This window comes from Brassica napus, chromosome A8 (genome assembly GCF_020379485.1).
Source record: "Brassica napus cultivar Da-Ae chromosome A8, Da-Ae, whole genome shotgun sequence".
Classification (NCBI taxonomy): Eukaryota; Viridiplantae; Streptophyta; class Magnoliopsida; order Brassicales; family Brassicaceae; genus Brassica; species Brassica napus.
This window is the reverse complement of record NC_063441.1, coordinates 22,759,597-22,784,748: the sequence shown is the minus strand read 5'-3', so window position 1 is coordinate 22,784,748 and position 25,152 is coordinate 22,759,597. Positions and strand designations below refer to the sequence as shown.

The 25,152-nt window shown below is 38.2% G+C and overlaps 6 protein-coding genes and 1 pseudogene across 7 annotated transcripts; all 7 read right to left on the bottom strand.

The window, feature by feature from the left end:
* Window positions 1-237: 237 nt before the first annotated feature.
* LOC111199885 (protein SULFUR DEFICIENCY-INDUCED 2-like) lies at window positions 238-1,867 on the bottom strand. Its single transcript, XM_022690499.2, has 4 exons — window positions 1,554-1,867; window positions 1,257-1,469; window positions 1,019-1,174; window positions 238-938 (listed from the first exon to the last, which is right to left on the bottom strand). Exons 1-4 carry the CDS (start codon window positions 1,638-1,640, stop codon window positions 510-512), a joined length of 885 nt encoding a protein of 294 aa, XP_022546220.1. The 5' UTR covers window positions 1,641-1,867; the 3' UTR covers window positions 238-509.
* A 608-nt stretch (window positions 1,868-2,475) lies between these two features.
* LOC111199883 (ankyrin repeat domain-containing protein 13C-like) lies at window positions 2,476-5,523 on the bottom strand. Its single transcript, XM_022690497.2, has 2 exons — window positions 3,453-5,523; window positions 2,476-3,073 (listed from the first exon to the last, which is right to left on the bottom strand). Exons 1-2 carry the CDS (start codon window positions 4,986-4,988, stop codon window positions 2,717-2,719), a joined length of 1,893 nt encoding a protein of 630 aa, XP_022546218.2. The 5' UTR covers window positions 4,989-5,523; the 3' UTR covers window positions 2,476-2,716.
* A 1,109-nt stretch (window positions 5,524-6,632) lies between these two features.
* On the bottom strand, window positions 6,633-9,344 carry LOC111199884 (TBC domain-containing protein C1952.17c-like). Its single transcript, XM_022690498.2, has 9 exons — window positions 8,848-9,344; window positions 8,690-8,782; window positions 8,512-8,616; window positions 8,208-8,360; window positions 7,998-8,096; window positions 7,784-7,912; window positions 7,407-7,586; window positions 7,086-7,202; window positions 6,633-6,972 (listed from the first exon to the last, which is right to left on the bottom strand). The coding sequence occupies exons 1-9, from the start codon at window positions 9,154-9,156 to the stop codon at window positions 6,808-6,810; spliced, it is 1,350 nt and encodes a 449-aa protein (XP_022546219.2). The 5' UTR covers window positions 9,157-9,344; the 3' UTR covers window positions 6,633-6,807.
* A 499-nt stretch (window positions 9,345-9,843) lies between these two features.
* Window positions 9,844-13,175, bottom strand: LOC106430234 (translation initiation factor IF-2). Of its 2 annotated transcripts, none has more exons than XM_048738349.1 (12): window positions 12,963-13,175; window positions 12,461-12,614; window positions 12,273-12,371; window positions 11,974-12,050; window positions 11,621-11,700; window positions 11,387-11,447; window positions 11,051-11,118; window positions 10,881-10,962; window positions 10,715-10,798; window positions 10,563-10,640; window positions 10,263-10,382; window positions 9,844-10,186 (listed from the first exon to the last, which is right to left on the bottom strand). In XM_048738349.1, the coding sequence occupies exons 1-12, from the start codon at window positions 13,128-13,130 to the stop codon at window positions 10,010-10,012; spliced, it is 1,248 nt and encodes a 415-aa protein (XP_048594306.1). In that variant the 5' UTR covers window positions 13,131-13,175; the 3' UTR covers window positions 9,844-10,009. The 2 variants fall into 2 exon arrangements, with proteins under 2 accessions (XP_048594306.1, XP_048594307.1); XM_048738350.1 differs by having other exon boundaries at window positions 12,273-12,368.
* Window positions 13,176-13,388: 213 nt separating this feature from the next.
* On the bottom strand, window positions 13,389-17,104 carry LOC111199882 (annotated as a pseudogene).
* An 888-nt stretch (window positions 17,105-17,992) lies between these two features.
* LOC111200133 (high mobility group B protein 15-like) lies at window positions 17,993-21,328 on the bottom strand. The gene is made up of 6 exons (XM_022690818.2): window positions 20,003-21,328; window positions 19,462-19,615; window positions 19,271-19,349; window positions 18,990-19,146; window positions 18,818-18,910; window positions 17,993-18,741 (listed from the first exon to the last, which is right to left on the bottom strand). The coding sequence occupies exons 1-6, from the start codon at window positions 20,013-20,015 to the stop codon at window positions 17,993-17,995; spliced, it is 1,245 nt and encodes a 414-aa protein (XP_022546539.2). The 5' UTR covers window positions 20,016-21,328.
* A 173-nt stretch (window positions 21,329-21,501) lies between these two features.
* Window positions 21,502-25,021, bottom strand: LOC106430192 (wall-associated receptor kinase-like 9). Its single transcript, XM_013870961.3, has 3 exons — window positions 23,314-25,021; window positions 23,004-23,132; window positions 21,502-22,898 (listed from the first exon to the last, which is right to left on the bottom strand). The coding sequence occupies exons 1-3, from the start codon at window positions 24,236-24,238 to the stop codon at window positions 21,715-21,717; spliced, it is 2,238 nt and encodes a 745-aa protein (XP_013726415.3). The 5' UTR covers window positions 24,239-25,021; the 3' UTR covers window positions 21,502-21,714.
* Between the last annotated feature and the right edge of the window lie 131 nt (window positions 25,022-25,152).

Sequence of the window (25,152 nt, the reverse complement as noted above, 5' to 3'; positions counted from 1 at the left end):
GCCAGGTTGTTGTACCATTGTCATTGAACACTCTTTAAGTAACATACAGTTATTTGCTTAAGTTCTAATCTTCATATCAATTTTTCTCAAGGTAAAGCACTTAAACATACATGGACTAATCAATAACGATGTAGTCCACATCTAAACTACATGATGCAAAGCCATTACCAGCAACTAGCACACTGGTTAGCAATTGATACTCCCAAAACTCATCAAAGCAATTGTGTGAGAATCAAATATCTCAAAATTGAGTATCTCCTTAACTAAGTATAGATAGCCTAGATATACATAAACTATACTAATGAATGGTACTACTATACCATTCTTCTCAGTCTTAACTAATAATGTTTCTATTTGGAGTATGTAACTTGACATCACACAGTGATAACAAGTGAAGGACACCAAAACAGTTTACAAGAAGTAAACTATATTCACTACATTCTTCTACACAAAAAACAAACAAACAAAAGTTCCTATTCAGTATCCAAAAGCACAGAGAATCATATGCATCAACAAGCAAGTTGATCTCTCAGTGGTAAGATCTCTTCAAAAATTGGAAGTCTTCTTCTTGTCCGATAAGGCCTCCTCCATTCCTTCACAAACTCATCAAACCCTTCCACAACAACAATCTCATCCACACCAACTTCACATTCCACAGATGCTAAAACAGCTGTTTCTTCTTCTTCCCGTCTCTCTAGCTCACTCAACAGCTCTTGAACTCGAACCTTCAACCTCAAATCATCATCAAACCCTTCTTTCTTCTCTAATACATCATGAAAGAGAATCGATCTCGCCTCATCGAGCTTCCCTTGCTTGATGAAACATGAGCATAGATTACAAGCCTTGTTTGCATCTGGCTCTATCACTTGAGCCTTACGGTACACGGTTTCAGCCGATGTATAGTCCTTAAGCTGCATATAAGCCCATCCCAAGTTTCCCTGCAACACACGTTACATTAGTTTCAATAAACTCGAGAACACTCTTAACCAAAACTAAAGGGTCAGTGAGATAATCATACCAAGATCCTAGATGTTTCCTTCTGGACCGTGACCTGAAACTTCTTCCCATGAGATCTAGCTGTCTTTGTCGGCTTGCCGTTGAATGCTTCTCCTTGATATATCATCCAAAGCTTTTGCTTCAGTAGCTCAACTTGCTCTTCTATCCTCCCACACTTCTGCTCAACATTAAGAACACTTTTATTATCTTAACATTAATAACTAGACAAGAGAATGGTTCTCGGTCTGAACGTTTTATACCTTGTACAGATCGATGAGGACATTGTCGAGTGATTCTTGAGCTTGCCTCGAACAAAGATATCTAAAGGAATGAATAGCATCAATGGCTTCATCAGCTCTGTTCTGTTGTTTCATAAGCAAGGCCATGTCTTTAAGAGCACTGTCCACTCTGTCTCTCGCTTTGATCGCTTTCCAGAACAGCTCAATAGCTGCTTCCGCATCCTTCTCCACAAGCTGACCAAACATGTCAAAGTTTCAGTTTCAGACTTTACAACCAATCAAATCAATTTTCGATTATTGAATAGTATATGACTTTACCTGAACATGCTTGGCTCGGACGTAAGGACTGTCACCGTGAGGCAGCTTATGAACAACGTTGTAGTCTTGTCTTCTCAGACTCATCATCACAAAACACTCTTACACTTTATCTTCTGTCTCTTTCTCTTCTAAAAGCGGTAACACGTTCTTTGGGCGAGGAAATGATTATATTGTGTAAGAAGAAGAAGGAACAGAGACGGGAACTCGTCTTGGTTCATTATCGTCAACTGGATCTGTAATACCGCGGCTTGGTCGTTTTTTAAAACCTATGGAACCTCGCCACGTCACATATCGTCCCCATTATTCTCTCTCAGACGACATCGACTTGTCCTGTTTTGATTTTTTTGTTGGGTCGTATTGTTTTGAATATTTCCATTTTTTAAATCTATATTTGTAGTTATCCTCATGAATAAGTTACACCTAACCATATCTCTTTAATAATATCTCTAGATTTTTTAATTATTTTTCCCACTGTTTTCTAGAAAGCAGCGACGCTAGTAGAAGTTGACGGATCTCTAAAAGTCAAAAAGGAAAAATGAAAAAAGTGTTCAACGATTTTGCACACCGTCTGGATTTTTTGACTTGGTGAAATGTTCGGTGGAAAGCACAAGCGGTTTGTTCTTAAATCTTAAGATTATTCCACTTTACTTCTTGCACACAAAAAAAAAAGATTCCACTATACACATAACAGAGGAAAGTAAGCTGGCCTGATGCTCACGGCAAAGACTTTGCTCATGTTCAAGAGTTTGACCTTAGGTAAATCTATACACATACATTAGACTCGGCTGGTTAACTTTGGTTATCCACGAGAACGGTTAATTCCCGGTTTACATTAATCCGGTACAAGGACATTAATCTTGGGTTGTGGCATCTGTATAATCCAATGCAGTAAATGCTAAAACAAAACATTGTGGCATCTGTATAATCCAATGACAAATATCATCATCTCATACCAACAACTACAGCTTATTTCAAGATGATGATACAGAGCTAATAATCATCTCCAAATTTAAAACCAAAATACAAAAGAGAAAGAATCATAAGCATTTATATAAAGTCACAACAACATTAAATCCACATCATTCCTCTATTTTCCCCCTCCACTATATTATAATCTGCTAGATTTTCCTATTTCAATATTTTTTTTCTTACTTGTGGTTTCTTCAGCTGTTCTGAGATGACTTGCCCTTCTTAGCTTTATTCTTCTCTTGGACCTTCTTTTTCTTCTCTTCAGCTGTGATCCAGTTGTATCCCCTTGGAATTGCAAACGGGTCTTGATCGTTTTCGGCTTTACCATTATTAAACCCTCCAGAGCTTGTTGATGGACGCTGGCTCGGTGTTTTCATCCATTGATACCATGATGAGCTTGATGAGGCCTGTGGTTCCTCTCTAGGACTGTTCTTCACCGGAGAAGTAGGGGTTGATGGTGGCGTTACAAACTCATCCTCAATAGGTTCTAGCTCTTCAAACTTTGTGAATGTGACGAGAACTCTAATCGTAGGTATCACCGGAATAGCAACCTGTGTAATACAAAATCTAACTGAAATGAGTACAACTAGGGCTGGGATTTTTAACCGAACCAAAAAGTACTAACCGAATCGAAATAACCGAGCTAACCAAAATCCGAATCAAAATAACCGAACTGAACTAACCAAAATCCAAACCGGCATAACCGAAATCGACCGAAATTTATTCAATTTAAACCGAAATTTTAACTGAACTAACCGCAAAACCAAAAATTTCGGTAAATTTTTTTGATAACGAACTTTTTAACGGTTTAATTCAGCAAAATCTTAGTCGAACCGAACTACCTAAAAACCAAACTACCCGAAGAAGCCGCAGGTCTAAGTACAATACTGACTAATATGATGATGGTGAGCATTAAAGATTTATAAAGACCTTGACTGGGAATGTTCCGGACGGTAGTTTAGTGGTCATAAGCTCCCTTAAACGCCGAACCGCTTTAACTTTGTTTGCAAGTATATCAAGCAACGGAAGAAGCTCCTTTGTCTGCAATGGAAACCTCTCAGAGAGCCAAAGAATTGGTCTAAGCCCTTTCTTGTACTCGTTCTCTTTGCTTCCTTCCTTTCTCTTGCCTTCTGATGTTGAAGCTTTTAATGAATCATCTCTCACAACACTCTCAACCGTCGAGTGTCTCCCCGGTTTAATCTCTCTTCCTTCCTCCCCAAGAAGATCACTCACTTTCTCATCAACACAAAGAGAACTCCTCGGAGGAACACTACTTCTTTTGCCTCCTCCTTCCTCTCGTTTCTTCCACCCACTAAACCAACCTTTCTTCTCCTGTTTACAACACCCGTTCCCATCAGTTACCGTCACCTCCCTCTCCTCAGAAGATTCTTCCGGCGAATCCAACTTGAGAGCAGACTCCAGCTGCTTCCTCTCATCCTCAGTCAACACATCTCCAAGATCCTCCCCCTCAGTCTCGTCCCCTTGATTGTTATTACCATTAGAGAAAAGCTCCTCATCGGTCATCGCGCCGGGGACTCTCCTAGACTTTATACTCACAACCACATTGTGCATGTCATACACTTTAGCCTTCCACTTCCCAACCATCTCACTCCTCTCCTGCCGCCTCCACGTCAACTGCGGGAACAAAACCGCTTGAGTCACATCTATCCCCGGTCTGAAAATGGACGTTTTCGACATAGCAGCCACTTCTTGCCGCACTTCCTCCTCCGTCGCAGGCGCACCAGCACCGTCCAACGCGTTCATAACCTCTTTATCTTTATGCGATATCACCAGGAGAGAGCCTGAAGGAACCTTACCGTCTTCAGACCCGTCACCAAGAAAGAGTATAGTCTGGTCCGATCGTTGTATCCTGAAACCGTCGAATCCAGCTAACGTCATGTCAGCTCTAAGATTAGCACCTCTCTTCCAAATCTTGTAAGTATCAGAAGGAGCCACTCTGGAGATAAAAGGAATCACCGAGCTCTCGAAGTGGAAAGTGATCTCCATGTAGAAGTCTCTCATCCTATGCATCGTAGCCACAAGCCTAGGCAACCTCCTGCACCATTTAGCCCAAGCCAGAGGCTGGTAATGCTTTACAATAATCATAGCGATCCTCTCTTCTCTACAGCAGATAGCTTCTTGCAACGCGCTCCACCCTTGCTCGTTCTGGAGGCTCCAGTCAGCTCCTGAAGACATTAGCATCTCTGCTGAGGTCTCGTCGCCTAGCTTTACGGCTAGGTGGAGGGCGGTGTCTCGGTTGACGACGTCGCGTCTGTCTATGAGGGACGCGATGGAGTCGGCTTTTGTCTCTTCGGATGCGGAAGCTGCTTCGGTTTTGACCTCGGATGGGTCCCGCATCTTGGGGAGGGAGGAGAGTAGTTTCTTGAGACGGGTGTAGTCTCTTGTGACGACGGCGTGGTGTACGGGACTGTGACCATACTTGGTAACATCAATGTTGCTTGCCATATTGAATATAACAAAACAAAAAGACTCAATCTTTCACAAAGACAAATCCTAAACTCATGTCCCCATCACAAATGCCTATAAAGCCGACAACTTTGAACAGATGCAAGACAATTAAAGCATTCAAGTAAAGCCTATGAAGTTGTTCCACAAGCCCAGAAACAATTTGCCGAAAAAGGAAAGTTTTTTTTTTTTACTATACCCAGATCAAAGATGATTGAAGCTAATCAGCTACAGAGAAGTAGAAGGACTCTTTAAACTATTCTAGACTTTCCTTGAAAGGCAAAACAAAAGGAGGACTCGAGATTCGTTGCTTCAGGGGAATCAGATCCGAACCCGGATCGGGAAAAACCCAACCCGAGAAGAAAGTTAGAGATCTAAAGGCAAAGAGAGAAGATGAGATGTGAAGTTTGGGAAGAAAGGAATATAAGAGGAACGGAAGGTGGACACGGTTCCTTTGGCTGTCTCCAGTGCGAAAGATTCAAAGTCCGGTCGGGAAAAGTTTTACATGGAATATCTGGAAAGAGTTATATTAGATTTGATAAAACCGTTAAAAGCTCCTCAAAAGATATTAGGACAAAAATAGTAATAAATTAATAACTCTAGTAGATGTAGTAAATATGAATTAATGAAGACAAAATAAGCATAAATCTAATCTATTAAAACAGGAGTACAAAATTAGATTGTCCCTTAGTTTTCCACTATATTTACAATATCATGCCACTGAAGTTATTAATTAACCTATCTTTTAGGATTTTTGTCTTTTCTCTTCAATTAATGTATTTCCAAAATCAAATTCTAACTAAAAAATCATGGCAACAATAATTAATAAACCTAAATTTTAATATTCTTTGTCTTTTCTTTTTTTATTATACATATGTGTGTTTGAAAATAATTAATTCCATATATACATTTCATAATTACATACATTATACATAATAAATAGTATACAAAATTTTTATTATACATAATCATAAAATTGTGATCCATAAAAACAGTTTATACAACAATTTTATTATATATAATCATAAAATTTTGATCCATAAAAAATAAAAATACATTTGTGTGACTTTACATGTCATATTCTAAATAAATAGATGATATAACTAAGGGTTTACATGATAAAATAAAACTACTCAATATAAACTATAGAATTATTGTGTTTAGAAATGTCATATTAAAAAAAATTAAACGGGTAAATTTTAAAATATATATTATCACTTATACAAATAAATATTTATTTATAAAAAAAACTAACACCTGCGCGGGTGCGCGAGTCAAGCTCTAGTTATACTATTAAACTAAAATTATTAAAAACAAATTACTAGAATCGAAATGAAACATTTGTAATTTAACAAGATTGATGATTTTTTTTGTGTACTATACACTGAACAATAGTAATATTTTAAATTGGATGCAGTAAAAGCCAAAATTAACAGAAAGAAAAGAGAGGAGATATCCTCGAATAGTTCATTAATAAACCGCCAAAGAAATTGGTTTTGGAGCAATTGGTAGCTTGATTATCCCAATAAATGATTTATTGTACTTATGTTTTTTTTTTCTCTTACTTTCCCATTAAACAAATCTCCAAAGTACATTGTCATATAGTACTTGTCAAAGTACTGTGATGAATATGTAGACTGCGTGTTACTGAATAGTGACATTAAACTTTTATGATTTTATCTTTCGCAAAGAAAACAACATTATAACAAAAAGAAAATATTTAAAAGACCGAAACAGATGGGCCACGTAAAAACAAACAGAGCTTTGTATATGTAACTATGCAGTTGGTTTGCTCAAAAGTTGGGGAAAAAGAAAGACTTTAAACTAACATTTTGGAACGAAGCTTATTAGCTACATACAAGAGATGGCTGATGTTGGTAGTTGGATAATGTTGAAGTAACTTCATATTCGATGTGAAATCTCCAGCGATCAACCTCCTCCTCACCAGTACCAGCATCGCACAACATATCCCCAGTAAGCTTTCCTGCAACGATAAAAGCTAACTGAGTTCTATCATTCAAGCCAACATTAGTGAATAAAAATATGACGAAACAGGGAATAACTAGTCTTGTGCATCTATTGATTTGGCAATCTTACCAGAGGACCTTCGGGGTCGCTTAAGAGCGCATCCCATATGTGAAGACAGTCGAAGAAACTAAACTCTTGTGTAAGGAGGAGAGTGATCCACCTAAATGCGTAGAACTGTGGGTTAACCTGTAATCCATGGAAACTATACAACGTCAGCCATCTCAAAAGGTATAATCCATTTCTATTATATTGTCGATCAGAGAACAAGAATACTAGTAAGCTTGTTCGCATGGTTAAACTTCCGCATAAAGCAAATTATTAGAATTTTCTTAGCAGAATGACAAATATAGTTGTTACAACAGACAATAGAGAGAGAAAACAATGTCTTACTTTCGTGGTGATCTCTAGATGACGCCAAAGTTCCTCATCATGCTTCCTAACAAGTTGCGAGAGCCTTGTTATTGCGGACCGGATTCCAACCACACTGTTGTCAAGTTGTTGACAGTAGAAGTCACGAAACCCACTCAACAGTTCAACAAAGCAGAAGAATGCATCAGCTTCAGCATGAGACTGCATGATTTGAATAGAGTTAATACGAAACAGTTCATAAGATAAGAGTAAACACATGGTTAAATAACAAAAGATCACACACAGAAAAATCTTCCAAGACTGGCACTGATATCTTGAAATTGAATACCCTATCCTGTCAAAGTAGTTTAAAAGGTAGCAAAAAAGAAGAAGAAAAAGAAGAAGAAGAGAGTACTTACTGAACTATCATCATCAGGGTCGTTACGGAACACATAGAAGATAGGTGCCAAAATTTCGTTCATCCCTTGAACATATCTGATCCCTTGATTTAACTTGGCAAACACAAGCAATATATTCTTCATAGATTCCTAGACACGAAACAGAAACGCCACTGAGCTTGATGAACCAAACAACATATGTGAGAATTTGCTAACGCTAACACAAAAAGGTCACCTGATTAGAACGCGCAAAAGATGACTCAGCAGAGAAAAAGGGAATATCTGGATGTGTACGCTTGACATCTTTGTCTATTTGTTCTATGGTCTCAATATCCTATATCAATAAAAGAGTTTATGTAAGAACTGGTGGACAAATTGAACACCATAGCCTTTAAATCTTGTTCTTGAGGCCTTAAACAAAGAAGGGATGCAAAAGATATGGTACCTGGAAGTAAGTATTCCAGACGCTAGCCTTCCCTAGGCTTAAAGGATGGTCCTCGTCAGTGATTCTAGATCGGGAAAGCATGCACCGGCTTCCACTCTTCAACTCGTAATTATCAAACCCCTTTGACCTCACCAATCTCCATGTGATTTCTGACTAACTACCACATAATCAATTTAGAGGTACAACAAACACATTTCAAGAAAAAAAAATAGCTGTGTAAAGAAAGAACCTTTCTAAATCCAAAAACTTGCAAACTTGACAATAACAACTCCTAGGCAAGAAAGTAAAGAGCATGACCACTTACAGGACTAGTAAGAAGCTCATCCTTATAATGCTTGTACTGTGATCTCTTCTGTTTCAACTCAGATGACCAGAGTGAACGTTCAGGTGGCAAGTAGCCAAGCAAAAGCTGCAACAAAGATAATCAAATTTTCCCTAAGTAAAGGGAATAAAATTATATACTAATAAAGAGCTCTCAAGACCTTCCAGACGGTAGAACGGATCCCAGGAGAATCAGGCAAACTCTGTGAAGCAAGACTCCTCAGCTCCTTCATATTAATAACCTTCCTCGATAACTGTAATCAAAAACCAAAATCAATTAACAATTCAGAATCTGTGATCAAAGACTTTTGCAATTGACCTCAGCTGAGAGATGAGCCTGGCGGGAAAAGTCCTCCGCGGAGGAAGGAGCAACACTAGAGTTTCCATATTCGCCAGAGATACTGCTACCGTTGTTCCTCGGCCTCGGAGACGGAACCGAAGAAGCGGTGGAAGGCGGGGGAGTAACGGAAATCGATTCCGCCTCTTGCTTCTTCATTGAGGACATTTTAGTGGCGGGGGAGTGGCGGAGGAGAGTAGCATCGTCGTCGTTGAAAGACGGAGAAGGAGAAGGAGGAGGAGTGGACCACATGGTGCTGTTGAGCCATTCCGGTACCTTCTTCCTCACCATTTCTTCCTAGGGATTTGATTGATTGATAGAGCGATCAATCGATTGAAGATGGCGAGAGATTTCAAGTTTCGGAGAGTATCGAGAAGATTATCAATTCGAGCGAGTCGGTGATTGTGGAAATCGAAGTTCGTCAAAATGTTTCTTTTCTCTTCTCAGAGAAATGAGAACAAAGGAAGAAAGAGAGAGAGAGGGACCTTATGGTAAATGAACAAGTCACGGACAAATTTGTATTTAATTATGGAGTCGGCCTCGATATTACTGATTCTGTACACATTTGACCTTTTTCTTTTTATTTATCAATTTTCCCCGTTTGATTGGGAAATGTTGATAATTAAGCATTAATATTCGTTTTTATTGCTAGAAGAAAACAGATCTCCACAAAACTGGTATTTGTGGACACTACTTAAAATGTGGATTATAGTATTTATGGTAACTAATGGAAACAACACGAGGCAACAATGACTATCCTACAAACACAGAAGCTTTAACCGTCACAAAGAGATGGACCCTATTAACCTTGGCGAGTGGCATTTGTTCTCATGTGATAGTTATGCTTCACATACAACTTCACATGTCTCCCATTGTCTTCTTCAATAATACATTTCACAACTACACGTATACAACAAACATCTCAAAATCGCCTCTTACAAAATATCATCTTATAAAATTTATTATATTACACATATATATATAAGAACATTGGGATTTAAGATTGAATTGTTGAAGAAACAAGAATGACACTTGCCAGTAATATTCATAGTGAGTGCCTTATTATATTTAAGATTGCTGAAAATTTGATTAGTTTCATAATCTAACACAACACCAAAGAGAGATAGGAAGAAAATGCAGCGGTTTAAAGAACACCAAAGAAAGGGTTGTTGATGGCGGAATTGAGCTCTGTTCCAGCTGAGTTGATAACGGCTGGATCTATCTTGTCCCTTGGCAAGAACAAGAACTCTCCTCCTTCCATTTTCTCAAACCCACATAGCTCCATGAACTCTATGCCTCCTCTCAGTGAACCAACCCTCTCCTGTTTTCATCCCAAGAACCATGATTTGTGTAAGAAACTGGACCAATGACTGATCGGGTAGAAACTATTGTTTTACCTGAAATGTTTGGTTGGTGAGTCTAATTTTCCGGAATTTCTCTTCATCTGGATTCTTAGCAACATTTCCCATGTATGTCAGCAGTGTCTGGAACGCTCTCTTCACCTTAGCATCATCCTCCTGAACCAACAACAAGTCATCACTGTTTTAGTGAAAGTTTTACTTGACCCTCCCACCTAAATTTCAATTGAAACACTTCCACAAGACAAATTAATGGTTGATTATGTCCCTGAACCTTTTTCCCCTCTTACCAAAAGACTACTTGCTGTGTGGATTGATATAAATACTGAATGCATTTACCTTGTGGGCTTGCTTAAGCGACCTCAAGCACTCTCTCATTTTCTCAGTCTTAGTGGCGGGTCTAATAGGCAATGAACTCTGCCAAAAAAAAAAGTCTCCTTAAGCACATAGTAGGAGAGGATATTTATAACTTGCTTTTTGAAAACGTTTACCTTCTTCTCCTCCACAACTGGCACTGAGGGTTTTGCAGCCGCAGGATCTTCCGCAGGCAATCCTAGTTTCCGCCTTCTTTCAGCCTTGTTAAAATGTATTATATATGAGTCTTCAAGGTTTGTGTTGAGAGAGATATATGTAATGCAAAAGGCATGTAAATCTTACCTTGTCTTCTTCAACTTTTTGACGGATCTTTTCCCTAGCCCGTCTTTCTTCTTCTTTCTCGGCTTTACGCAAAAGGATTATACTGAAATACACAACCAATAAGTATTTACTTGAATAAACAAATAATAGTGGAGCTGACAAGCCTGGCACTATAAGTAGAAGAAACTAACCGTTTTCTTTCGTTATCTTCTTCTATCCGCTTCGCTTCTAGAAGTTCCTTGCCAATCCTAATTCGCTCCTGAACCAAAATACTAGCATGTTAAAAGATGATAGCAAAATGGGTGCGTGCTGACAGTTTTACCCATGGCACAATTAGTATCTAACACATTCTATATGCAGACCCTTATTATACTACCATGCGTATTGCACTTTAGGTACTTGCACAGCAATTGCAGCAAGTAGAGACTTAAAAGTTAGTTTTAACAGAACAGAACAAGCATAGTTGAACCATCATAATATTAAGTAAATGTAGAGAAACGCATTTTATACAAGGATCAAGAGGAAACCTTCTCTCTTTCACGTTCCATCCGTTTTTCTTCCTCTTCTTTCTTCTTACGTGCACGTTCCCTATTATGTGGAACAGCACAAAAGGAGGATTCAGTTAACCAATATTAATCGAAGTGTAGAAATTTGTCTTGATACTAGCTGAATAAAGAAGGAAAAGCATGATTAATCTCAGTCTCTGGCGCACGCTACAAAATAAAATGAACATGCACTGAAAAAGAGAATTCTCGTAGAACCTTAGTTCTTGTGCTTTTATCTTGACTTCTTCTGGCGTAAGGGCAGGTTTAGGAGGTCCAGAATTAGAGTTGGCAGGTACCTAGGCAAACAGTCAACAACATAGACATTACACTTGCAGTAAGAGAATCAATGAAGTAATCTTAAGAACACGTATATGCTTAACAAAAGGTGATATACGATTGGTTAAAACGAAATAAATAGAAAAAATTGACACAATTGTCACATACGCAAACACTTGTCACGTTGAGACAAGAACTAAACACCATGATTTTGAGGGCATTTATCAATAAGAAAAAAAAACAGTTCAGAAAAGACATTCTGCTGAAAACCAAACTAGTGACAAGACACCTACCTTTGGCATTTCATCTACGTCAGGATCATTCTCATGCTCCACCACCCAATTAACTGCAGCCTCGAGGCTGGCATTACCTGAAGTAATTAAGTTCCAAGTTATATTGCAAAGAGAGAAACGAAGAAGAATATAACAGTGTACAAAAAAAAAAACTTCAAGATCCAGATTAAAAAGATTAAATCTTCAAATTTTACGTATTATTTAACATGCTTCAAGAGTTCAGCCACACACGATCAAGCTGAAACTTTCATTTATTAAGCACAACACTCGATCAATAGTGAATAACGCTAGATTTTTACCAGAGTAGTGAAGTGCTCGGGTAGCACGAGCTTTAGGGAAGCCCATCGCTTCAAGTTCCTCGAGTATGTTTTTGTCAACGCCTGGAACAACCATCTCTACTGAAAAGAGATAACGACCATAAGAAATAACGTTGGAAGTCACATTCAGAAACTCGTGCAACACATATGAATCAGCATTTAAAATGTACCTTCAGCAGCATCTCCACTACCACTGGAACCATCGGTGTTGTCAATCTCCATAGCAGCAGCCTTAGGAGCTTCCAAGCTGATGGGCTTTACAGTCTCCATTGTCTTATCCACAAACTCAGTATGCCCTGTTCTTTTCGTATGCAAATCGCTTTCCTTCACATCGTACAACAACAAGAAAAGAAATCAGAAATAATCAAACTAAGGAGCTATAGTAAAAGCGTCAAAACACATTAGTTCAACCAGATAATAGAAAAAAAAAACGAATACAGCAGCAGTGATCACCAAGAATGGGCTATGAGATACAAAGTTCTAAACTTTGTGTTCTAATTAAGATCAAATCAGTGGTCAACTCTGGATAAAGACTCAATTTCACAAAGTCAAGTCAAAAGCCGCATCAAATCAAGATCTACGAGTTAGCTTCTAACCACCACTAACAAAAGCAGACTCAATTTCATAAAAGAACCAAAGGACGGAGCGAATGAAAAATCGAAAGATACGTACGGTTTTAGAGCGGCAAGGCTTGCTGCAAGTAGTGCAGACGATATTGAGCACCGCTTCAGTGGACTCTGCGAAATTGGAGTGAGAGGTGAGCTCCGCATGCTCCTGAGCCTCCTCCACTGACTTCAGCAACGCGCCACAATCACCACACTTTAGCGATACTCCTGCCATGGCTCCCTAAATCTCTCAGAAACTCCGACGGTCTTTCTTTTTAATGGGGAAGCTTGGGGAGAGAGGAAGACATAGAGCCGGTTCAATCATCTCCACTGCCGGTTCAGTTTTTCGGTTCTCACATCGAATTAAATTGATCCGGTTTAGCTTTCGGTACGCAAGTATTGGTTTGGTTAGTGGTCGATCGTCGGACGGTTCATATTGCTTAACACACTCCTTAATCTTTGCTTGCACTGTGTATATAATTTTTTGAATCAATATTTGGAAAAAAAAATATTTTTCAGACATGTTTCTGATAATACATATGTAACTCCGATAACATTGTATAAAAAACAAAACTAATGGTATCTGATCTAATGTGATCGTCAAAAACTTTCCTTTTTCAGTATAATGGAAATTAAGAAAAAAAATATAATCTTAGTCTTGTGTGAAGATCCGTTCGTAGAACAAGATGTAAGCTTCTGAATGCATAACCTTGTCCAACGAAACCTGACGGACATGTGCATCGCTTATGTTATACCACACACTCTCTTTACCCTTATGACCTCCTCTAACATACGCCACATAGTGACCTCCTCTCATCGTCCCTGAATGCTCCACCAACCCAGCCAATCTATAAACTGGCGGGTCTTCTCCACTACACCTGAAGTAAAAGAACAAAAGAAACAGTTTCATATTGTGGAGAGATTTAAGTTTAAAAGAACAGATCATGTAGAAGAGAGGAGATGATACCTTGAGTCCATATACTGTCGAAGATCGATCACTTCTTTGAAAGCAACATGACCATTTAACTTACTTAGCCTACCACGCAGGTCTTGGCTGAATCGCTTTAGATGTATGGTTAAGACAGGTGGGGCTTTGTTCACAAGTACTCTTTTAGTTGCATCTCTTTTCACTGTTATCACTTTCCCGGAATCTTCTTCGCTTTCATCTTCACTTTCACTGTCATTAGCTGAGTTAGAACTCATAGCTTCTTTCCCATTATCCTTGACACTACTAGAACCATCACTTGGATCTTGCTTCATTGCTGAAAGATCTTCATTTTCACTCACCCATCCGTTGCTGGTGTTGCTTGATCTCGATTCATCTTTCTTGGATTTTCTCTTCTCCCTCAACCGTTGGAGCTTCAGGTTCTTTGAACAGTTCTCGCAGTTCCAAGCGTTGTCGTCCGACAAAATCTCAGGCTTAGTGAAATGAGCCAAGCACCTCTCTACAGACACCGGTGAATCCGAATCATCTATTTCTTCAGGATCAGACTCGCTGCTGAACGCCATAAAACCAGCTCCTCCCGAAGAAGCTTCAGGATTGCAAGGAGGTCCAAAAACAACAGGCCCTTCGGTAACCTCAGGCTCATCAAATAAACCGCCTAAACCAACAAAATCATTGTCTTGTGGTGGCTCATGATCACCAGTAACAAATGAAGATGATGATGCCTCACCCTCGCCTTCTTCCACAGCTGGTTTATCATCGTCATAGGATATGCTTTCTTTGTATGGCATGTACAGAACTTGCGAATCTGCAACCATCAAAGGAAGCTCTTCCTCATCCCAAGGATTCACCGAGGAAGAACTTTCCCCTAAACCAGTATCACCACCACCAATGCAACTAGCTTGGTTGATTTCAGCAGAAATATTGCTTGTAGCTGTGCATTCATCAGGCTGCGTAGCTTGAATATCTTTATCATCCATGATGGTTTCTGCCTTTATAGTCTCGTCATTATCTTGCATCAGCCTCTCTGTGTTACCTTCCAAAGTTGAGGTGTTGGAAGAATTATCTGGACCTGGAAGAATTTGATTAGCCTCAGTAGTTGGGATTTTGTCACTGACACTATCTTCCATATCCACATTCGTCTCATCTTCAAAGGGTTCTGGTCCAATAACATCCAACCAGAAGCTATCGAAAACAGTATCACATTGGCTTACACTTTCCGAGCCCTGCTTATCAACCGATTGAGTCTCTGAAACCGTACCATTATCAACTGGCGCAAAACTGGAAGAGGAAGCATCTGAATCCGCTGTGACAACCGCAGCTTTTCCCGGAGATTTCAGATCCGACAGAGCCTTAGTTGGGAGGACTTTTGAAACTTAACTTACTTTGGACACATGCTTAGCGACTCTCTTTGGTGGAAGCTTAGCTTTCTTCGCTAGAGAAACGGTTGGCTGCTTCTTAGGAGGGGTTTTCTTGAACGGTACTGGTAAAGAGAGATCCAAAAAGGGCTCATAGACTTTTGAGGAATGCCCGCACTCCATACAAGAAACAATGCTCGACGTCTCGCCTCCAAACACAGATTCTATAAGAGTAGAAGATTTCTCATCGTTATCAGAAACGCCACGCTTCTTTCTCAAGGCTGATTCTTCGGTGCTCAATGAATCTAGCAAACAGCGTAGCAGCTCGTGGCTGTCATGCTGGTCGTATCCTCTAAACTGTGGCGCCTTGACACAGAAAGACCCAAAAAAGACTCTGGGGTTTATCACACTCTTTAAGCCTGCTTCTGGTTTCGTTTCCGCAAATAATTTCTTCAGGGAACAAGCAAGAGTCCCACCGATACCAGACGCATCCTCCTTCAAGAAGTGATCGCGTAACCGATCCAAGGAAAGAAGATTCTGCATTATCGAATTGAAGAAACATGTGTTCCCGAGGTTAACTAGCCCTCTCACAACGTAACCATCCCTAGCTTCTACACCACTGGTGACAGCGCCTTGTAATTTGATGTCACTAGTGATACTACCACTTCCAGAGCTCTCCTCTTCGGCCTCAGATGGAGGTAAGCTGTTCAAAGACCGCTCTTTCATCAGTTTCACAACCTCCAACAAGACATCTTTCTTCTCACCGTTCTCTTCTTTCTCAACAGGGAGTAGCGACTGGCACGGAAAACACCACCTTAGCTGAGGGTTCTCCCATTGAATCATCAAACGGTGGCGAGTCACTCTGATATGCCTCACAACATGACTCTGCGCTCCAGTGGGCAAACCAACACCTCCACAAACAAAAGCCCCACATTCCAAACAAACCCAAATAGCCTTTTTGTCAGCTTTTGGCTCAGCAGCAGAAGAAGAAAAAGCATGTTTCCCCTTACTACCCTTTTCCTTAGCTCCTCTCTTACCGTGCACCCCTTCCTTGCATTCCTGACACTTAATCTGCCGGGAAGACTTAATCTTCTCCAGCAGTTTATCCAAATTAAGACCCTTATCGAAATGAACACAAGCCTGTTTCTCCTTAACTGCTTGAACAGCATCTCCCTCAGCTATTTCACTAGGCTGCTCAGAGACCTTCTTAGAGAGATTCTCCTTTGTTGGGGTTCGAGCCTTCTTCTTCGCTTTCTTCCCCATGAGTTACTCTCCACAACACACTGAACATTCAAAGCCAATAATAGAATAGTAAGTAACTCAAGTTGCCACATCATCTACATAACCAAATCAAACTGCAAACAAATAAAAAAAAGCAATGACGCAATGGTGTGCATACTTATATACAAACCTATTGTCAGATTCAAACTCAGTACTCAGCTTCAAGAAAATTTTAAGAATTTATACGAAATGATTAAAATTTAAGGACTACCCACAAAGAAAGTTGACGACTTTGTAAAGACTATCAAACAAAGATCTATAATCTCTAAGGAACTAGAGCCTAAGCTACAAGGCATCATCGAATTCAACTAAGATTCAAATCTTATCACTAAGCAATAATCGCAATCATAACAAAGTAAAAAGAAGAATCCAGAGATTTTACCCACTAAGACCCTTCCCCAAAATAGAAGAAGGAGGAGAAGCTGCTTTGGGGAGACTTTCACATGAAAGGGATTGAAGAAGAAGAAGAAGAATCAGACACTCCACAAAACTGGGATCTAGCCTCTAATCATATGGATTATACACAGCCAGAGAGAGAGAGAGAGAGAGGGTTATCACTTCTGCTTCGTTGTTGCTTCCGCCGTTAAAAAGGAGACAGAGAGTCGACGAAATGATTCCCTTCTGAAGAGGCGAAGACCCAATTGGTTTAGCATAGGTTTGGTTGGTTCTTCCTTAACCGGCCTTAATTTACAATCGTTTCATAACAATTTATTGTACCGGTATACATTAAGAATTTAGGTTCTTTTTCAAATGTTACAAAAGGTATAAAATCCTTAATTTTGTATATATTGACTCCAATTGGTGACCATGTTTTATGAACAAAGTTATGGTGAATTCTTTTTTTTTTTCAAATTTTATACCAATTAAGTTGAATTTTAATCAAATTATTAACATGTAAGTTCCATTCTATTCCTTTTAAATTCCTTCCAGAGAAATGAATTTATAGAAACAAATTATTCTTCAATTTTGAAGAGAAATACAATGAACAGAATTCATATTTTTTATTTATTCAATTCCTTTAATGAATTTTTGTTTATTATTTTGTACATTTTTCTATTTATCTAACGGTCACAAATTAGAAAGATCAATTAAAAGTCCTACAGCAGTCTGCTACAGGAAAAAAATGTATGTGTAACTTAAATCTTTGACCTAAAATCTAAACAACATACTCTGTTTACTTAAACCTATTATTCTTTAATGTATATATTTTTATAGATCTTTTCTCTAAGTTATACCCTTTGTAATGTGTATATTTTTATAGATCTGTTCTTTCATATGTAACAAAACAAGATTTTAGCATAAAAGACCAACAAAAATGTTAAAAAAAATCACTCCTAAACATGTCTTGTTGCAGAAGAAATCAAAACATATTAATCAGTACCAAGAGTAAAAGAGTTGTCTTATACCACAAGTAACCATATGAAACCCTAACCTCCTTGTACCTGTGGCTGTGTAATACCAAAAAAAAGAGAGTAGCAACTAGAAAACGAAACAAGAGAAAATCTTCACTTCTGCTCAGCAGCAGCCACCACCACACTCTGGCTCTTCAGGTTTCTTACTCGGACATGTTTCCATCACAACATCGCCCACCACTATAGCAGTCCTATTAGAGTTAAGGTTTAGACCTAAACGATTCAGAGCTGGCTCCTCCAGTTCACGATCATCATCACGTGGCTCGCTTTCTCCTGAGCAATCGCTTGAATCACCTTCTTCATCTTCTTCTATTACAAGATCAGCTTCAGCAGCCATATCTAAGTTCACCTCTGGAGGAAGCATCTGCTGCAATGGAACAGCGTTACTTATCATCAGCTGTCCTGTCCTAAGCTTCTCTCTATACTCTTCCATCTCAATCAGATACCTCTCTTTGTCCTCCATCGCCTTCCCTTGGTAAACCAATCTCTCTTGCTCGTTGAGCTTGTTCCAGAGCTCACCAATCATCCTGCTGATCTCCCTGTCCTTACCAGGGTTAAGAGGCTTCAGCCTAGCGTGCTGATCGGAGAAGAAGAAGTTATAACCGCTTCTGTTGGGTTTGGGATGAGCAGGGTCACGTCTTTTGATCTCTGACTTCTTTCTTCTCCTTCGACGCTTTGTAGTAACCACTTGAGGATTGGCATTAGTGTTGGGGAAGCTACAATGACTCTGTTGAGGAAGAAGTTCATAGAGAACTCCTCTAAGCTGCTTTGTTCCCATTGTCACAGTTACAAGGTAACCGTCTTCGAATTTTCCATCGATCACTCCAATCACATTTGGACCAGTTAAATGTCCTGAAACAGTAACAACAGCTTTTGTAAGTCACAGTTAGACCATCTATAGAAGTTAATAGAGAACAAAAATGGAGACCTCCAAAATCAATCCTTGGTTGTGGAGCTTGAAGTTCTTGTGGAGGTCTTATGGTTCCAAGTCCCATCACAGTGGATTGGTTCCGGAGAGAGTCTACAGAAGAAATGATGTTACAAAACTGAGAAGTAAACTCAAGACTCAAGAGCATGTGTTTGTTGTAATGAGTTAAAACCTGGAGGAATGTGGCTATTAGATGTGAAGAAATAGATTTGTTCATAGTTTTTAAGCAGTGAGAAGTAGTATTTGCGCATGACATATGATGCGTTTGTTGCTGTTGCAGGGAAGGCAAACTTAGATGTTACTTCTTTCCATCTCCTTTCATGAATTATCTGCAAATCCATACAAGGTAAATGATCCAACCACAAAGATCAATCAATGTAGATAACAAAGGGCAAAATAAATGAGACTTAGATTATAACATGTGAAAACTATACTGCAGTTTGAAATACATACCTTAATAATTCCACCACGAGAGGTTACCTCAATGAAAAGCTTGTGCAAGTCCAAATCTTTCCCTCCTATAATCGGAACCCTATAATCAATCACAAATGCATATGTGAAGAAGTTAATAATGTTGCAGCCATATCTAAGAGCCACTGAACTTTTACTCTCACAAGAAAGGATAAGGGAGAAAAGAAGCTTACATGAATTTAGTACCCAATTGAGAGTGAATCCTCTCCAAGGAACCCATGAAGAGTTTAGGATCTGCAACCACAGCTTCATAGGTTGCTTCAGGTGTAATGTGAACATTGTCCATTGGTACTGGACCTTGCTTAAGACTAGAGCTTGATCCCATTTCTTACACACCAAAAAAAACAAAAAGGTAAGAACTTCAAGATCATTCCTGCTTATAAATGAAACAAAAAGTTAGAGACTTTCTACATATCTAAACCCAAAAGATACACAGCAGAGGATATAGCCACATAGATGCAAATGAATAAAACTTGAAAGAACATATATGTATAATGTAATGATGACAACAGATGTATTACATCTAAGAAAACGTATTGCACAACAACAACTTTCTCCAAAGAAGCCCATTAGCTCTCTCTGTTTATATGACCAGACAACGAATAGATATTTCGATGGGAAGCAACAGGGAAAACGATGATAGTATATTAAAAATAGCTCAGACGACAGAATGATGATAAAATAATAGTAATGAAATGATTAAAAAGATCTCACCTTTGCTGACCATTTACCCTTGAATATACATAAAAATCAAAGCTTTGGTTTGCTTTTAATCGTGAAGCAATGCATTAGAGAGAATATAATGAAGGGACGCGTAAATGAGGAACCCAGAGATGCAGCAAAAATATAACAGATGGGGAGGCTATAAAATAGGTCAAATTTTATATATATTTTTACCAAAGGGTGCGAGAGAACTGAGAATGAGAAATAATGCACGATATAAGGAAATAAATAAAAAGAGGAAGATTTTTTTTTTGGGACAAGAAAGAGGAAGATTACGTCGATTTAAAGGTATTTAACAATTTTCTATTTTAATTAAAATTTTACATTTTGAAGATTGACCACAAAAATAAGTTTTGAAATATTAATTTTGTATTTTATTAATAAGTTGTGGTAAATATAGTTTGATGATTTTTATTCAAACCTAATTTGTCTATTTTTATATAAAATGATAATTATTTTCTAATACTTGTTCCCAACAGCTATTTTTGAGTGGTGTAGAATTATTAAACTATAAATTATTTAGACTGTTTTTTCACATAAATTAAGATATAAATAAGAAACATATAATTTATATTAAATAATAAATTGGTAGAAAACAAAAATATTGTGACTTCTGTTTTAAGTAAAAAAAAAATTAATGACTATTAATAGATTAGATATGCAAATCTACAAGTTATCACTTTTTAAATAAGAGTGGTAAAAAGTATAAGAAAAATATTTCATGAGGAAAATCGATCTATATACTTTCGTACAAGACCGTCTAATAGCACGCGCAAGTGGTGCAGTCGAACAGGGTCCAAGTATAAAAATAAAAAAAATTAAGAATCTTTCAACAATATATACATAAATTATAGTTTAAAACTTCAAAATGTGATATAGTATTGACTAGTTTAGAGTTTATAATTTATAAAAAAATTGTTAAACATATATAAATAGAACTATTAATTTCTAAAACTATTTATTATATTTTAAATATATTATTAATACTTTTCGAACAGGGTCCAAAAAGAAATTGAGACGGCCCTGCTTTTTCGTATATGCATCTTTTTAGCAGGAACAATGTCATGCATATATATTTGATGATTCAAATCCGGAAGATTCAGTATCTCAACAATTTACAAAATATCATACCCGATTTTTAGTAGTTAGAAGAATAAAAATTCATATGTTGTGTGTTTTTTTAAATAACAATTACTAAGAGAAAAATAATAATTTGAAATTGATATCTAAAGAGGTGACTTGCGGCCAAAGCTTCATCCAAATGGTGAGTGTCCATGACGATGACGAGACAAGTACGAGCGTTAGGGTTCACAAGCATATATTATGAAACATGACATGTAGAAGGTCATTTCGGTTGGTGTTAACCCGAGTATATTAATTACGTTAGTAGAAGGCCATTTCGGTTGGTGTTAAACCTAAAATAATATACAACTGAGAGTGAGTACGTAAGATGATGAGAACTACCACTTGTATACCGTATGTACGTGCTTAAAGAAACATATCATTCAAATCAGTGCATATTCAACAACTACCATAATAGTACTTAGTTTAATACAAATGGAAACCATAACGCAGATATACACCGCTTATCACATGTTTTTCATACATTAGAACTTTATAGTCATATTCGTCTAGTTGATATATACTATACAATACTTATACTAATATCACGAAATCATCCAATCATATCGAAAATGTGATGGTCACCATGTTTGACCAGGAAATAACGGCTCGGCATCTAACGTTGAAGTTGTATCAACGCTACACGATTCCACACCAATATCTGCTTCCTCCGCATTGTTTTTGACAATATGAACATTTGGCTGTAAATCTTTACTTGGTGAGCGAATTCTCTCTAACTCCATCGACACTTCTCTCATGCTCGGTCGATCCTTTCCAGTAAGCTTTAGACACCTCCTTGCAAGTTGTGCTGCCTCCATGACTTGCTCTAGCTTGCACTCAGCTCTGATTTGAGGGTCAATAATGTCGATGAGTCGATTCTCTTCCATTGCAAGAATGAAATAAGCTGCCAGTGTTCTGTTTCTTAGAAACCGGACAAGGGATATGGGCTTTTCTCCGGTGATGAGTTCCACTAGCACCACCCCAAAGCTATACACATCACTTTTGTCGGTGAATTGGCTAGTCTGGAAGTACTCCGGATCCACATATCCAACTGTACCTGAAACCACAGTAGTTAGGTGGGTATGATCATCAGTTACCCATCTTGAAGTGCCGAAGTCAGACACTTTAACTCGATATTTTTCGTCCAACATTATATTTGTAGATTTGACATCTCTATGAAAAATCGGAGTCGAGGCTGATGAGTGGAGGTACGAAAGAGCTCCAGCAATATCTATGACAATGCGCAAACGCATCTCCCAAGTAGTCATTGCGGACTCATCAAACTCACCATGAAGATGCTCAAAAATGTTACCATTAGAAACAAACTCATAAACTAGAAGAGGCACTTCTGTCTCAAGGCAACAGCCTATGAGTTTCACTATGTTTCTGTGGTTGATCTGCGATAGAATGACAACCTCATTAATGAACTCTCCCACCTTGTCTTGATCTACAACGGTAGATTTTTTCACAGCTACGATTCTACCATCTACAAGCATTCCTTTATACACAGTGCCCTGGCCACCTTTTCCAAGCACTCTTGTTGAACTGAAGTTTTCAGTTGCTTTCTTTAGCTCTTTCGAGGTGAATACTTTTGTCTTCTCGATGCTGCCTTCTGTAGAAGTCAACTGTTGTTTCAACAATAAACCTCCATTACGTCTGAACAACTTTCTTTTGCCAATGATCTTCCTTTGCTTTTTGATAAATTTGCATAACAGAAAAGCTACAGCGAAAACCATCATCAGTACACCAAAACCTACACATAGTCCTGGAAACCCACAAGAAATGTGAAAGGCATATTTAAGTTTTGTACCACTCAGATAACATCAAATAATATGCAATGGATGGTGTATCAATAATAATGTGATTTTACCCATAGTAACTGGCATAGTCTTGTACTTCTTGAATACACACTGGTAGCTTCCCGGAGTATTCACACAAGTGCCTCCTTGTGGCCTACAATTTTCGTAGTTACCCTTGTCGAGTTGGCACTCATCAATGTCTAGATGAACAGTGTCATGAAATTAAGTGTAATTAGATGATGAAAATCTTATATATATATATATAGGCATTACTTTTTTTGTAATTAGCCACTATGATTTGCTACCACCCATAATAGGACTTGTTATAAGCTTACATGATATATACATGACATAAAGGGAAAAGAGGAAACATTTACTAACCTTTACATCCACCCAGAACATATGGGTTGCCTGTGTAACCCTTGTGGCATGCACAACCTACACTGCTTATCTTATCGTTTGTATTATTCACGCATATGCAAGGACTAACGCTAGGGCTGGAGTAGCTCATCGTGCATCCCAAGGAGTTGATAAACGAGAGATTAGTCATCGGAATTGCCCACCGCAGTTGGAGTGTAACATATTGCCTATCGTAAAACCAATTTGGATCAGTTACTTTAGCCTCACGGTACCCTAGAGGGTCTTGATTTTCGTCTGTTAAGAAGGCTACTCGACATCCTCTTTCTCTTGTTATGCTACTAGAGATTTCCTCCATACTGATACCGACTACCTCTCCAATCTCACTAGGTGGGTCTACTTGGCAGCATTTGTTACCACGGCAGCTTGTTGTATGATCTCCTATCTTTCTTGGCTCACAAGTCGAGATGCATCCCACCACTGCGGGGTCAAGATGTGTCAAGGTTGCCTTGTAGTTGCAGCCGATAGCTTGGAAGATGTTGGAACGGCTAATAGTAAAAGGGGAGCCACTAAAATTCAAAGGCTCACCAAATTTTGTTTCATCGCTGCTGTTGGAACATCCCATGGAAGTTACGTTGGTTTTGATGCCTAGTGACCCGTATGATTCGGTGGTTTTGAAAAAACCATTTGCATCCGGTAGAGAGATTTTGACAACTTCTTTGTTAATCTTTGGTAGATAGGGGACAAGAGCTCCAGAAATGGAATTGTTGCATTGAATTGCAAACCATTCGTTGAGATAGCAACCCTTTCCGATCCCGAAAGGATACGGGATCGAGATGTTTCCACAGTGGCTCGGACAAGAAGATCTCGAAGCGGTGAGATTTGCTGAAGCAAGAATCAAGACAAGCACTAGTGAGAGATGAGTCATGAGTAGTAGTGCACACCTCATGTTTTTTTTTTCTTCTGCATAGATAAATACAACATATACTCTATATATAATAGTGAGAGCTTGTCACAATTGAATATTCTCCAATACTGTGTGCGTAAAAGAAAGTTTGAGAAGTCCAAGTCTCGTGTCCAACGACTATCTATCACAACCATTTCCTAGCAAGTGCAAGCAGTAATAATAATTTATTACTATCTTGTGGTGGGCAAATGTCTTTACTTAAAATAGAGGCAGATCCCATTATTCATATCATAGTTGAACTGTTTAGATTTATCAAAAACGATTTACAATTCGATGGACTGACTCTCAATTCCACTCATAATCTGATCTTTTACAATTTTCGTGAATATTTTGTTCCATAGTTTGGTTTATATTTCCACTAGTTTTAAATCATCTAAATAAATTCAGCTTGGTTGGTTCTTTAGAGCATAAGATCTAGTTGAATTAATGTATTGAGTTTGTAGAAAAAAAAGATGTGGATTAATTAACATTAAGATGTAGGTCCAGGTGAGGTAGTCATGATATACAATCAAGCTACCTCATTGATCAACCTCTTCTTCTTAGTCCCATTTTTTTGAATTTGTACAATTCTTTAACCAATCAACATTCCCTTGTCACCCAAAGTTTACCGTAGTTAGTAAATTTCTACAGTTCTTTAACCAATCAACATTCGAACATTTCTACAAGTTTGAGAAATATGAATAAAAGTCAGTTATATATATAAAAAAGGTTTACCGTAATTTTTAGTAAACTATTCGGTTTAGTGAGCCGGTAAACAAAATCAAATAGGCAGATAAGTTTTGAATCTGGTTCTCGGAATTTTAAGGAGTTTGTGAACCGAACCTAAACTCTAAATATTTTTTGTTTCTTTTTTTGTAACAATTCATATTTAAGTTCCATCAAGGTTTCATCTCTAC

Bases quoted from the DNA above. Each gene is read 5' to 3' on its own strand.
- LOC111199883 (XM_022690497.2), bottom strand. From the start codon at position 4,988: ATGGCAAGCAACATTGATGTTACCAAGTATGGTCACAGTCCCGTACAC. The intron at 3,074-3,452 runs GTCTTTATAAAT...TGTATTACACAG, and splicing joins CCGGAACATTCCCAGTCAAG to GTTGCTATTCCGGTGATACC.
- LOC111200133 (XM_022690818.2), bottom strand. The intron at 19,350-19,461 runs GTAAGCTTCTTT...GATTGATTATAG, and splicing joins CAATTGGGTACTAAATTCAT to GGTTCCGATTATAGGAGGGA. The intron at 19,147-19,270 runs GTATGTATTTCA...ATGGATTTGCAG, and splicing joins CTCGTGGTGGAATTATTAAG to ATAATTCATGAAAGGAGATG.
- LOC111199885 (XM_022690499.2), bottom strand. From the start codon at position 1,640: ATGATGAGTCTGAGAAGACAAGACTACAACGTTGTTCATAAGCTGCCT. The intron at 1,470-1,553 runs GTAAAGTCATAT...ATGTTTGGTCAG, and splicing joins TCCGAGCCAAGCATGTTCAG to CTTGTGGAGAAGGATGCGGA. The intron at 939-1,018 runs GTATGATTATCT...CGTGTGTTGCAG, and splicing joins AGGAAACATCTAGGATCTTG to GGAAACTTGGGATGGGCTTA.
- LOC106430234 (XM_048738349.1), bottom strand. From the start codon at position 13,130: ATGGCAGGAGTATCGCTAAAGTGTGGTGATTGTGGCGCGTTGCTGAAG. The intron at 12,615-12,962 runs GTACGTATCTTT...TACGATGTGAAG, and splicing joins AGCCTTGCCGCTCTAAAACC to GAAAGCGATTTGCATACGAA. The intron at 10,799-10,880 runs GTAAGATTTACA...CATTTTAACAAG, and splicing joins AAAAAGTTGAAGAAGACAAG to GCTGAAAGAAGGCGGAAACT.
- LOC106430192 (XM_013870961.3), bottom strand. From the start codon at position 24,238: ATGAGGTGTGCACTACTACTCATGACTCATCTCTCACTAGTGCTTGTC. The intron at 23,133-23,313 runs GTTAGTAAATGT...CTGTTCATCTAG, and splicing joins TGTTCTGGGTGGATGTAAAG to ACATTGATGAGTGCCAACTC. The intron at 22,899-23,003 runs GTAAAATCACAT...GTGGGTTTCCAG, and splicing joins GACTATGCCAGTTACTATGG to GACTATGTGTAGGTTTTGGT.
- LOC111199884 (XM_022690498.2), bottom strand. From the start codon at position 9,156: ATGGTGAGGAAGAAGGTACCGGAATGGCTCAACAGCACCATGTGGTCC. The intron at 8,783-8,847 runs GTCAATTGCAAA...TTTTGATTACAG, and splicing joins AGGCTCATCTCTCAGCTGAG to TTATCGAGGAAGGTTATTAA. The intron at 8,361-8,511 runs GTAAGTGGTCAT...TGTGGTAGTTAG, and splicing joins ATGAGCTTCTTACTAGTCCT to TCAGAAATCACATGGAGATT.